Raw genomic sequence first — 13,288 nt, 5'->3', positions numbered from 1 at the left:
GAACTATGACGGAATATTGTTTGGAGAAGCGATTTCTCATCATTAATGAGGAACTAGTTTGGTTCTGCCAATAGGATGGAAAATTATGGCAGCTTAAACGTCATCTGTGTGAAGCATTGGAACTGTCAAATGTCAAATTTATACTTTCAGACTCTGAACATTGTTTTCTCCTTCTTGGATGCGACACTTGCGTTTACAGAGGAGCTCTACCTCACACTGCCACCACACAAGTAGTCTTTGTGTCAGTCTTGTGCAAATACTGCATTATTGCATTATTTACAAAGTCAAGTCATATGGACATTTGATTCCAGCTTGCAAAAACATATTTGTCTGGGTGACAGCGAAAAGAAAACACATCATACAGACAGACAGGGAGGCTCTCTCTAGCCAGCTCTTCCACAGAAGACAAACAAAAGCAAACAGTGGAGTGAGTCTTCAAGTTTGTTTTTAATGTTCACTAGAAATAAAAAATATATTTGCCCACTTCCTCCACCCGATTCTGCACAAAAATAGTAAGAGGTCTCCCAATGTACAAAAGTAGTTCACAAGCAAACACACCGTCTCGTCACAGTGCCGAAGGCGACAGTGTTAAAAAATACAGCAGTTAAAAAGAATTAGAAGTACAGTAGTCAGTAAATGTACAGTAAAAATATACTTGTGTTGAAGGCATCATAAAGGTAGCTACCACATCTGAACACAGCAGTGTAGACATCAAAATACTTCATATTCAGTTACCAAATCAGCGACAGAAACCACACAACAGTGAACTAATTGTAGCTTCCCACGGTCAGTTAATTTACTGAATTTCACCATCATTTTCCACTCAATGACGCACTCGGTGGTAGAAGTCATGCTCCTGATCAATACTTAAAAATTCTCCCCTCTACACACTGATATAAATAGGACACGCACATGCAGCCTGAGTCCTCATATTAATATTCTGTACCCTTTACCAGCAGATTGCCTGTTGGCTTTTTCTCCCGAACATTGTTGATTGAACTTGGAGTGTGAATCGAGCTGTTTTCTCACAGTCTCTGCTTCTTCATTCGTGACCTTTTGATTCTTGTCAGCCACCGAATGTGATTTGTGCTCAGATTTATAGTAATGGTTTTAATGAAGTGTATTAATTGTGAATTGAGCTGACGGGAGTCTTGACTGGAAACAAATAAAGATAATGGTGGAGAATCTCTTCAATCACATCTCAGCTCAGCTCAAAGGTTCAGCAAAGAGTTGAAATAAGCTAGTTGAAGACTTAAAGTCATAGAAAATTGGAAAGCTGCTGTCACTTCATTGCTGTATGAAAACTGAATGTTGATAAGTACAAAACAGGCATATTTTGCAGACTGTGACCAACTGTATTTATCACACTTAAAAATAGATATTGAAGCACTTGATGCAGCTTTAAAAGATTTTGTGAGCAGACACGCACTCTAAAAATTAACATAGGCACAGTACAGGGGGACTTAAGAGCTGCTAATGACAGCAGTAGGAGAGAAGCTGCTGGACGGAAAACCAAAACAAAGAGCTAAAAGAGAGCAGCAGTGTTGGATGATAATTCTCCGTGGGTTTCTCATTATGAACAATACTTTTGACTAAAAATGACAATAAAAATGTTGATTAAATCACCAGATTCTCACATTCTTATCTTTTCCCTCCTGATAGTAAAAAAGATGCAAACAACAAAGATGAACAACATAGAGTCTATTAAGAAATCTGGTCCGGACTTTCCTGTTACCACTTGCTTTTCTTAAAACCTGTGCAGAAATAAATATAGCAGGTAAAGCATCGGTGCAGTTGGTTGGGATTCAGCGTCTTGCATCTGAGTACGTCTGCAAAACAGACATAGCAACAACATGTGGGTCCTCTAATCACCAACCTACTAAAAACACCATATCTGCGTCTTTGCTTAGTGCTCAGCTGTTTTACAGTACGGTTTAATTGGTGTTTGCCTAAGAAATTCAAATTCACTAATTAGAAGAGGAAAATAAGAATGAATATAGGAAGAAACTGTTCTGTGCAAAACTCTTGAACAGGAATTAGAAATAGCCATTTGGTGAAGCAGTTGGTCTAAAACTAACTTTCCTTTTATCCACATCACATCCATCTTGAATTCAATGAATATTCACTCTACTTTCTATAAATTATAATAGAGAAGGCCTGTCCAGAGGAGTTGTGTTGAATACAGATAAGTCAGAAATGTAGCCAGTGTGAGATAACTGTGATGGATAGGGATTTTGGCCATGTCTCATGAAAAAGACTAGTTTGGAAGTCGGTGCATTGAAACTTTTTGTGTCTTTCCACTTTGTATCATGTTCAAGCATGTTCTCTACCTAAATGTGCCCATGGTTAATGCTCAAATAAAGCATTAACCATGCGTACCCATGCGTTGCCTCATTTCTACTTGTAGAAGTCATTACTGCGTTAATGGTGCCACAGCACTTCACACTGTTGCTGCTCCTGCTTCAATTATAAATCAATTCAGTTGCTGCATGAACCAAACACTTCTTTAAACAAATAAAATAAAATAAAAGTAACATCAATATGTGGAAAAAGCATCTGGCTGAGAGAAATTTGATTAGATTTTTTTCCTTATAAGAAGAAGTCTTGTTGTGTGTCCCTGCAGAGTTCCCACTAAATGTTTTTTATGTTTTCTACAGGAAGAGAAGGGGGCAGGGTAGTGATGGTGACAGAGGAGAGACACGAGCCCAGATTTGCCCCTTCTTCCTCCACCTGCGTCTTCATTAAGTCCGGATGAAGAAGAAGAAGGAGAGGCGATGGAGGAAGCTACAATTGTCCAGGCTTTAGAAAAAAAAAAATCTAAAGCGTGACATTTCAGCCTCAATCAAAGCCTTCACTCAGACAACTAAACAGAGCAAACATAGTGCGCTTCCTGCTGTTTTTACCACTGAGTAAAAGTTCAGATGACTCCATAGTCCCTGAGAGACTTCACTAGCACTGTGTCCTTGACATCGTTAAAAACCCGGCGGATGTTGTTTGTGTCAGTGGCGCAGGTGAAGTGCGGGTAAAGGGTCTTCCACTCGTCCCTGTTGTCGCGGTTGACCGCCTGCTGCTCGTACAACTTGCGAATGAAGTTCTTAGCGCCTTCGGGGTCTTGCCTCCTACCTGTTTCAGAGGAGCAAAGGAAACGAGGGATGTGAATAGACAACATAAAGATGAAACATTTATTTGAAGTGGGACTAAATCAAATGGGGAAGAATGAAAATGTAGAATGGAAGACATGAAGGTATGTTATGTTTATGTTTCTAGGCATATAGAGGATTAAATTAGATATAAAAAGTACCATAATTTTAATTCATTCTGAAGAATGAAAGATGATTAGAGTCTGACAAAATTCATAAAATGTGTTCATCTCTAAATATAAAACAACAAATACATGCTGGATAGAATGTTGTTGTAATGCAACAGTATTCTTAACAAAAAACAAGTAGAAATCTCATTTTCCTTAAACCACAAACTGGAAAAATACCAAGCTGCCAAACAATTTTGTCAAATGGCATAAGAAAATATTCGGCTTGCATTTCCTCCCTGATGTGGTTTTCTTGGATAAACAGCAGTTACTGCACAGCCCACAAGTGCAAATTGGCTGAAAAGATGATTAGAGCCACTTCTTAAAAGGATCATCTGAGAGACCACAAAGATACATGTCACCAGCAAAAGTTGAGGCTGATAGTAATTTCAGTGAATTTTAATACCACTTACTTATTACTTGATAACAACCTCTGTCGAAATGTTATGGTGCTGTTAAAGCCAAAGCTGCAAAGTGCTACAAGTGGTTTGCTTAATTTGGATGTTGTAAACAAAATACACACCAACACAATAAATAAATAATAAATAATAAAATGACTTCCAAAATAGTGCACAGTGGCCCCAGCACCTTATTGTGATGTGTCCACTTCAGTTTTGTCTGAGCAGTCCAAAACCAAAAGATTAATTAAGAATTAAAATAATTAATTTGAACTGTGGGAAATAAAAATAATCATTAATTTCAGGCTTAGATTAAACAGAAAAAGCTGCAAGTAGTGACTGATGATTTTCCCGAATGACACAAACAATTAGTTTTGTGTCAAAAGACTAATCATTTACAGTAACTGAATAATAATGTCAGCGTTTGTCCAATTCACAAAGTTCATCCCTGCAGGGCTATTTAACACCAGTAGCCTTCAAGTATAGCTGCAGGTAAGAAAAGTGACACAGTCTGTACGTGAGCAGCAAATAGCAGCCAGAGGTAAGAGCTGCTCTGAGTTGTTGTTAAGGTTAAATTCACATCAAGAAGCCTGACCCTGTATGAGTCATTATTTTACTCTGCTAATGTTGATGGTAAAACACAGTGGGCGCACACACACACACACACACACATACACACACACACATTTTTGTATGGCAGCCCTTGTGAGGACACTCATTGACATAATTCATTCTCTAGCCCCCTACTGTTGTATAGGCCATGCTAACGTACTCTGTTTCAATTTTTAATTTATCACATGCACTCCCTTACCCTAACCATAACCATCACAACTAACTGCCTCACCCTAAACTTCACCTAACCTAAACCTAGTCTTAACCCCAAAATTGCTCTTTAAACACGCTTCTCATTGTGAGGACCGGCTAAAATGTCCTCACTTTGTAAAAATTTCCTTAGTCCCAAGGTTAAAATTCCTTACAAAAAGTCCTCACAATGATAGCCATACAAACACACCCACACACACCACTAATCACTGTAACTCCCACTCTGCACGCACAGACACACTTCACACATGCACACCTGTGTGCTTGCGGGGGGTTCATGGCTTGTGGAAAGCTCAGTGTCTGACTGTGGTTGCCATGGGTAACAGAGGGAGGGGACTATTAAGGCAACACTACAGCCCCTCGTATCAGCGAAGCTACAGGAATGCAGCCACATCTGTAAATACACCAGGTAGCTAGACAGGACTCATTTGCAACTCTCTGCTTGTGTGTATGTTTGTAGACACAGAGACATATGAAGGAGTAAACAAGACACAAAAAAACTGAAAAAGTTATAATGCTGCTGTAAGTGTCCGCTTGTATGGCTGACACTTGGAGGGAGAATCTTTCCACTTCAGAGTCAGGAGAAATCACTTTGCAAATAATTTGTTTGAAATCATATATTACTTCCACTGGGTGATGGGATTGCTGCAAGTTCAAAGCAAAATTGGCCAGAGGGGAACAAAATCAAAACCACAGACACAATTCTGTGCTCAGTGTGATGGGAACAGCCACCCGCAGACAACTAGTGAAACTGTGGTAATTGATGATGATGAGAAATCAGCTGACCAGTGACTAGAATCTGTCCCCTGACTTTCCCTCAAATACTGTAATTTCCTGTTTGGAAGTTGAACCGATATTTTCAAACATTAATTCTGAGAGAAACATGAATGTGTGCACCAAACGTAATCAAGCTATTTCACACAAAAACAAAGCATCAATCTCATGATGGCACTAGTAAGGGAATCTCTAAAGTCAGTCCAGCCAATGACGTCACTGAAATTATAATGAAGATCAAAGTGTGTCTTCACTCTGACTAACTATCCAAACCCAAACCTGTTCAACTCAACATGAAAGCAGGCCACACCCACAAATACCTAGAAAACGGTCCTGTTTTTCTTATCTAATCACTGTTGTAAATTTCCATTTTCGAAATCATCTTATCATTAAAATAATTTGTTCAACACTAATCTAATTCAATTACTCTTACTTCAGCACGGTGTAATTATAAATTATGCAAAAACAAATTGTGCAGTTTACCTGTGAAGTTGGGGAAGTATTTCTGCAGGTCAGATGTTTGGATTTTGTCAGCCAGGATGTCAGTCTTGTTGAGAAAAAGGATGATGGAGGTGTTGTAGAACCAAGGAGAATGGATGGTGGTGTAGAACAGAGCCAGACTTTCGTGCATTCGGTTCTAAGAAAGTGAGACAGAGTCAGATATCACACAGGAGGCAGCAGTATAGCAGGACAAGGTGTTGTAATAGATAAAATATATACTCCAGTGAGTTTTGGAGAAATGTTTTTTACTTCAAGAGTGGAGAACATGCTTTCTCAGGGATGGCTAGGTGGATTTGGGGATGAGGCAGCGAGGGGAAGAAGTGATTTAAAGAGAGGAGGAGGTGAGTTTATAGGGGGTCTAGTGCATACGGGCCACTGTGGAGGTTAATGAATGTGCTGGCAGACTGAAAAGTGACTGGGAGAGATAAACGACTTAGTGACACTGTGTAAGGGACAGAATGCGACAGGGCTGGAAAGGAGAGAAAGCGTAAAAGGTGCAGAGGTTTTCTTGTACTAGAGTGACACCTGCTTGTGGAAAATGGAAACAATTAATTCATAACCTCCAATTGTAATGATGCAAACCAGTTGCCAGTGAATTTTTTGTAAATTAATTGATTAAACAAATAATTGTTGTGGCTCTACAATAATATAATATAAACACTCTTTTGATCCACTTAGCTGACAATTCTGTATGCTGTTAGAATTTTTGACTTTCTGCTGTTGACCAAGACAAATTTGTAAAGACACACAAACAGGCCTCTTACAATGGTCTCTCTCTCCTCCAGAACCTGGTCGTACTCGCTAAGGGAGGCCAGGAACATGAGGCAGGTGACGTTTTCAAAACAGTGAATCCACTTCCGACGCTCCGACTTCTGACCGCCCACATCCACAACCCTGTTGGGGATCCGAGCAGAGGAAGACAGTTTGGGAAGTTAATATACAAATATACAGAAAAGTCTACATGTTCTGAAGGATCTGGTAGTATGGCTATATCGACAACACAACAATAAAAATGTCACTCCTGTGTTCAATTGTCCTGTGTTAAAGTTCACAACTGGTAATAAGACAATGCTTCACGTTTGTGAATCACAGGTTTATCTAGCGTGAACAGTGTCACTTTTATAGTGTAACATCATAAACACCAAGAAGAAAGCTCTTAATTACTTAATTTCCTTTTTTAAAGGAAATTAAGTATAATATTATCTTTAAAGTTTTATTACTTTAAATTTTAAACATACTTATCATTATTTTATGCTTCGTTTGGTTGTTTTAACATTGAACTTTACATCGTGATTTAGGAGCAGGAGTCATTTTATCTGGGAACAGTGTGCCTTATAAGTGAACTTTGGCCTTTGTCTGCCGAGCTTTGTCAGAGTCCACTCTGGTTGCAGAAAGAGACGATACCAACACACGTTCAAAATAAAACACACAGAGCGACACGTCAGGAGCTTTGTGCAGACTCAGTCAGAAATGTGATCCTATTGGGTCCAAACAGGCATAAGGAGACAAAGCCTGTGCAAGAGTCAATGGTATTTTTTTCACGGAGCAGTGAATAGTGTTGGTATTAGATTTGTCCCTGTGAGAGGGTGGTAATCTGAGGATTGGCCACCTTAGTGTGATGTTCTTGATAGAGAAGGCATAGTCGTGGATGCCTGTCGTAGGGAATCGAACTCGTAGCACATCCTGTTCAGTGGGGATGTAGTCAGAGCCAGAGATGCGGTCCAGATTAGTCATGTAACTGAAGGAGAGAAAAGACGGAAGAAGAATAGTTTATAACATTACTAAAAAGTTTGCTTCTGACGGAGGCGTCAAGTCAAACATATTCCTCCCTTTACATCACATCATCAACCAAGTTGAACAAACCGAGGTGAACCAAGATTTGTGATGATAAAGAAAATGCAGATTAAACATTCAAGAAGGGAGTGGAGAGAGTCCATATCACCCTGTGTGCAGACGACGGCTTTATGGCTCGTGTTGATACAAGCTGTCGTTAGCTAATGTTCACTGCCTGTCTCTTATCATGAACACACCATGATGATTGAGCTGCTGTTAAACAAAGAACAGAGCAGCAATAGAAAAGAGAAAAAACAGACGAGCTAAGTCCGGGCTTTGTTTTGTGACACATTAGTTACTTTGAACATGAGATGCACAGTTTTGGGATAACTGTGGTACTCTGTAATATGACTTATTATCTCTTATTATCATCTTAGAAGATGATAAATGTTGTGATTCTCACATGACAGTTGGCTCATTTCCTCAATTTACTCTTTCAACAATTTTTTAATTTCAACTTGACTGAGAAATAAATCATTACTGCACAGTGTGTAAAGAACTAGCACCCTCCAGTGGTCTCAGTACAAAATACAAAATGTACAACCTTATCTGAGATCCTGCAAAGGAAAAACAGAAAAATAGAATACAATATAAAATCTTTCTCCTCACATATAAAGCACTTAATAATCAAGCTCCATCATATCCTATCTCCATCCATATCCATCATAAGACCTCACAGACCTCATTGTGTATTTCCGCCCACTCTGAGCTTGGTTCTGGTGGAGACATCTCCCATTAAAGGGAATTTCTCCTCAACACTTTTGCATAGTGCTTGCTCAATGTGGATTGAGCAAGCTGTACCTTATGGGTAAACATACTGATGTGCTGTGCAACGTCTGCTCCGTGAGTGTAATTTCACATGACTGTCCACCAGTGTCTCATTTTTTGAAACAAAGCAGCTTCTATATTGTCCCACCTCCTCTTTATAACAGCTTATTGTCTCTAGGTATCTGACAATATCAACTAAAAAATCCTGCTGTGCTGTGTAACAACTGCTAAGAAGATAGCAGTAGCTTAGTGACAGCCTCCTCACTTCCTCTTAACAACACACTGGACTCTGGTCTCTTATAGATATTTTGTACCTAGAGCTCTATACTGACTCAATAAATGGAGCAGCTGGACAATATATATAGACTTTTTTTTTTCTCTCTCCATCTTTTTAAGTGTTTTGGTTTCTTCTTCCTTTGGCCACATTGATATATACAGTATATCAGTGTTTTAAAAGGTTTAAAACCATAGTTCTGAATTTTTTAATAGAAATATGCTCTAAAAGATATTTTATTATGGAGAGGGGCTGTCCAAGCTTCCTGTCAAGTCAAACTCACAGAACAGCCTTGCAGCCCTGCAGAGATACTTGCTTATAAAAGTTTAGCTAAGGAGTAAGGCTCATCCTTCTAACCATCCATCCATCAATCATCTCAACAGTTTTTCCTGTTACGGGGCACTGGGGAGCTGGAGCCAATCCTATCTGTCACTGGGCAAGAGGCAGGGTACATTCTGGACAGGCTGACATACATGTAAGGAGAACATTGACACCTATGGATAACTTAGAGTATTGGACTGTGGGACAAAGCCCGAGTACCTAAAGAACACCCACATGTACAGGTACAGAGGGACCATGCAAACCTTTGTATCATTAGTATTATTGTAGCTTTAATAAAAAGGTGATAAAAGATGTATCATAGAAGCTGTTTATTCTCAGATGGACTGTATCTAAAGTATTTAGTAAATAAAATGTCCAGCGGTATATAATTTCTGCTTTTTATCTATTTAACCATTTTATAGGTTTCTTCTTCCTCTAATAAATTCCTGTATGTGATATCGTTGTTGGCAGCTCTGACAGTGTTTCAGCATATCATCTGATAACTCTGATTCTCTACTCACTACTCTGTAGAGTCCAGGAGCTGGTACTCGCAGCGGCGGCTGTAACAGGCCCGGATGCCTGAGTCTGCCCAGAGGCGACGGATTGCATCAACATAGCCCGGTTCCAGCTGGGTGATCTGCACCGTGTTTACCTCCTGCAGCTTCTGAGCATACTTCTACAAGACATTGAGAGATGCTGCTTATTAGGTGATTTCATGACATACTGACACTTGAGAGTGCCTCCTGTCACAGATTTTCTGAGTAATTAGTCCTTCAACATCTGTTGTGCTCAAGGATTCAGTTTTGTGTGCTCATGTTGACATTACCAGCTAGCATGGCAATATGCACCCTGTTTATTTGAAAGCATTACAATAGAGCAGTCAGGTAGCTGTCTATTCAGCTAACAGTGTGCTCCTTGTGTGTGTTTCTGTGCCAGTGTGTTTGATGTGGGTGGGTAAACTGTGAGTGGGTGTGCCCATGTGTGTTTATGATGGTAGAGGTCCATGTACTATATCTGTGAGTGTACCTTGTTTTCCACGTTTGAGTAGGGGATTTTGAGTGTGGTCATGGCTCCTGTCATGGCCCTCATGGCTGTAAAGATGTTCTGGTAGATACATTTGGCGAAGCTCTTTCTCTCTTCCTCTGAGAAGCCTCGTCCATGGATGATCCTCATCTGTCGGAGGAAAGTGGTTTTTCCACTTTCTCCAGTACCTGTGGCAAATATTCATTATAAAAAATAGTAGTGTGTGGGAGTAGAAGTTGTACAATTCAGTCAGTAGACTTTAAATTAATGCTGATGTTTCTTAATTGTGTTGGTTAAATATGCATAAAAACAACTTTTTAATGTGAAGATATGTGTTTAGTGCTTGTGCCACTGCATCAATTACTAACGCTGGTTTAAAGGAGCATAGTAAATAGAATTTATATTTTTTATATGATAAAGACAGCACATACAGACATGTCACAGCAGAAAAAACACAACTGTTATTGCTGTACATTATTGTCACCATTGTTGTTGTTAGTTCCACTGTATAAGTCCTAAATGTTTTCTGCGAAAAAGCGGTGGAGTGTGCTCTAAGAATAGAGTAAGTTTCACTTTATGAGGCCCGAGATGTTTTAAACCAAAGCAAAAGATTAGGTTCAACAATATTGTGGGTTATTACACAATTGTTTATCTGCTACTTCTGTGGTTAAGAAAAAAAAAGTTAAAAAGCCTTCAAAAGAAAACCAGCTAACCACAATTAAAGAACAAGGTGACAGACAGAAGCTGTCAAACCGGATGCTGTGCTAACAGGTGCACAGTTTATCTGTGCTGTCAGCCTCTTAGATTATACTCAAACAAAGTGCTAGAAGTAACATGAAAGAGAGCAGCCTGAGTTATTGTCTCAGATGGCCTAATTTTAATGAATACTGAACTGACATTTTACAACTTCCTTTCTTCCTTTCTATCTATATTTATTTCTTTAATACCAAATAGTTTGTATATTATTTCTCTGTAGCTGCTATAACACATGCTTGGACAATCTTTCAACCATCTACAAGAGAAAAAACCATTCTCAGTGAACAGTGTATGACTCTTGCCCCAAACTACTGAAAGTAAATGATGAAAATGTTCGCATGTTCCCATCCTCAAACATTTGTTTTCAGTAATTCCACACAGTGATAGGGAAAATAACAGTGGGTAATAATTCAATATTATTGTTTACTGTCTCTTCATATCATTGCAGGCTTTCCCCCAGGAAATTGTTTGTCAGAAGTGGTAAACGGCAAGATCCTGTTGCTTCCATCCTGTTTTCCATTTAATTTGCTGATAACAGACACACACTCATTAAATATGTGGCATGTAACGCCTATTGCTTTGTTTCTAAAAGTTTTATTTCAATATCTTTTTGGTAGTCTTTATTGTAGACAAAGTTGTCTACCTTCACACTAAAACAATAAAGTAGGAAACAGCTGTACAGTTGTTATATCACGATGTTGTGATACTATTGAAATTAATCTTTAAAGTCACTTATCAATCAAAATCCCAAATATTCACTACTTTCAGCTATTAAAATGTGACCTATGATAAGTCCACAAAGCCACATAAAGTGTATTCAAATTACTACCACACAGAAGAGCAAGAAATTCAGCTGTTTGTGTGTTAAATGCTCAAAACTATTGTTAAGTTATCCAACTAGTTGTTAAGAAAATTCAGATTAATCAACTAATGTTTTTTCATAAAAATTCCAGCATAATGTCGGATTAATCCAACTTGATATCACATTATTATCTTCTGCCTGCCTCAGCTGTGTCTATCTATAACGAAAGCATCAAACAATTGCACTGCTGCTGTCAATCCGGTCTAAAGTCATCAAACCAGCTGTAAAGTGTGCCTGTGGGTTCCTGGGCCATGTATTTCCCGTCTCTGTGGCATTTAGGTAGACTATAACCAACCCCAGTCGGGGCCATTCTTTACATACTCACATGGTGACACATGCCTTACATAGTTGTCACACTAGGCTACAGGCAACCAATCAGCTCAAGCTATTATTTCTTATGCAGGGTGTTCCTTATTGTGTCTTCTCATCTTTTACTGTCCTGTAATGTAAATGTCTTTAAATCAAAGTGTTTGGTATCTGTGCTAAACTGCTCAACTCTCATTTGCCAGATGTGAACCAAACAGCTGTGTGAGGTTGCTCTGTGTGCAGTCACTGACCCAGCAGGAGGATTTTAATTTCCCTTCTCTCCTTCTTCTTCTGCTGCTTGAGGATCCTCTTGATCTCCTTGTCCACAGCGATGGATCTCTTCTCGTCCTCGGACATGCAGCACATACAGGTGCGGCGGCACAACTGCCAGCAACCTGCCATGCTCGAAGCGAGCACAGTTAATGAATAATCAGCTGTAATGAAGCGATAAGGGTTGACAATCAAAATCGTTGTTAAGTTGCCCTGCAGTAATAGTTTCTATAAACTCTCAATTTAACACGTAAGCGTGCCAGGATTTGTTCTAACACACCTGAGGTCCCTCGGAAATCTTACACTGACACTAAAAACATGCTCAGTGTCTCAGCTGGTCGCAGGTTCAACACTTGTACAGTGTTATTAGTAGGCCTGGGCTGTACACTTTACAGCCTGCACTAACTTTAACAAACTCCCCCGGCCCAGTCGCTCTCTGTCAACACGGACTGCCCAGTTAATACAAGTTGTTTTATTGTTACAAACAGGAATCAACATGCGGTGTCTTCTTACCTACAATCAGTCTCTCACACTCCCTCAAAACGAGCAGGTACACGCTCTGATTTCTTCTCTCCGTCCATTTACCGCCGCGTCCCCCGCAGTCCACACCGCCTGCCGGGCTAACAGCTGACAGCCACAAACGCTGTCATCGGTTCACACTTACACATTATTTAAAAAAACACTTTTCCCTTCTGTCCTGGGAAAGTCCAGCGCGCCCACGGAGGAATGTGCGGCCTCGGCGGTCCGCAGTCTGCGGCAGGAATGCGCTCTGATCGACGCTGCGGCGGGAGAGCGGCAAAGCGCCGCAGCCGCGCCGGAAGGGAGACAGCTGGGCCTACAAAATAAGAGCCGTGCTGGGGGGACTTCCCTGGAACCCTTGGAGCATGTTGTTGAGAGGTGCATGCTGAACAAGCTGGGGAACATCAGGGAGAGCAGCACGCATCCTCTCCACGGCCCTGCTGGTCAAACAGCTGAGCAGCTTTAGTCAGAGACATCTCCAGCTCCGCTGTGATAAGAAAAGGTACTGGAAGTCATTCCTGCCAACAGCCATCACCCTGTACAAGGACTATAAT

At 40.0% G+C, this 13,288-nt stretch overlaps 1 protein-coding gene across 2 annotated transcripts; it reads right to left on the bottom strand.

Annotated features, from left to right (window-relative positions):
• Positions 1–427: 427 nt before the first annotated feature.
• On the bottom strand, positions 428–12,993 carry LOC113152141 (guanine nucleotide-binding protein subunit alpha-11-like). 2 transcript variants are annotated; one of them, XM_026345203.1, is made up of 8 exons: positions 12,729–12,993; positions 12,197–12,379; positions 10,025–10,209; positions 9,520–9,674; positions 7,412–7,540; positions 6,567–6,696; positions 5,785–5,938; positions 428–3,123 (listed from the first exon to the last, which is right to left on the bottom strand). In XM_026345203.1, exons 2-8 carry the CDS (start codon positions 12,345–12,347, stop codon positions 2,918–2,920), a joined length of 1,110 nt encoding a protein of 369 aa, XP_026200988.1. In that variant the 5' UTR covers positions 12,348–12,379; positions 12,729–12,993; the 3' UTR covers positions 428–2,917. The 2 variants fall into 2 exon arrangements, with proteins under 2 accessions (XP_026200988.1, XP_026200989.1); XM_026345204.1 differs by having other exon boundaries at positions 12,197–12,340.
• Between the last annotated feature and the right edge of the window lie 295 nt (positions 12,994–13,288).

This window comes from Anabas testudineus, chromosome 4 (genome assembly GCF_900324465.2).
Source record: "Anabas testudineus chromosome 4, fAnaTes1.2, whole genome shotgun sequence".
NCBI classification, from domain to species: Eukaryota; Metazoa; Chordata; class Actinopteri; order Anabantiformes; family Anabantidae; genus Anabas; species Anabas testudineus.
The sequence above is the reverse complement of the archived record's forward strand: the minus strand, read 5'-3'. Positions and strand labels throughout refer to the sequence as shown.

Excerpts from the sequence above, each read along its gene's own strand:
- LOC113152141 (XM_026345203.1), bottom strand. The coding sequence starts at position 12,347 with ATGGCAGGTTGCTGGCAGTTGTGCCGCCGCACCTGTATGTGCTGCATG. Across the intron at positions 9,675-10,024 it reads ACTCAAACGTGGAAAACAAG|AAGTATGCTCAGAAGCTGCA; the intron begins GTACACTCACAG and ends AATGTCTTGTAG. Across the intron at positions 3,124-5,784 it reads ATACTTCCCCAACTTCACAG|GTAGGAGGCAAGACCCCGAA; the intron begins GTAAACTGCACA and ends CCTCTGAAACAG.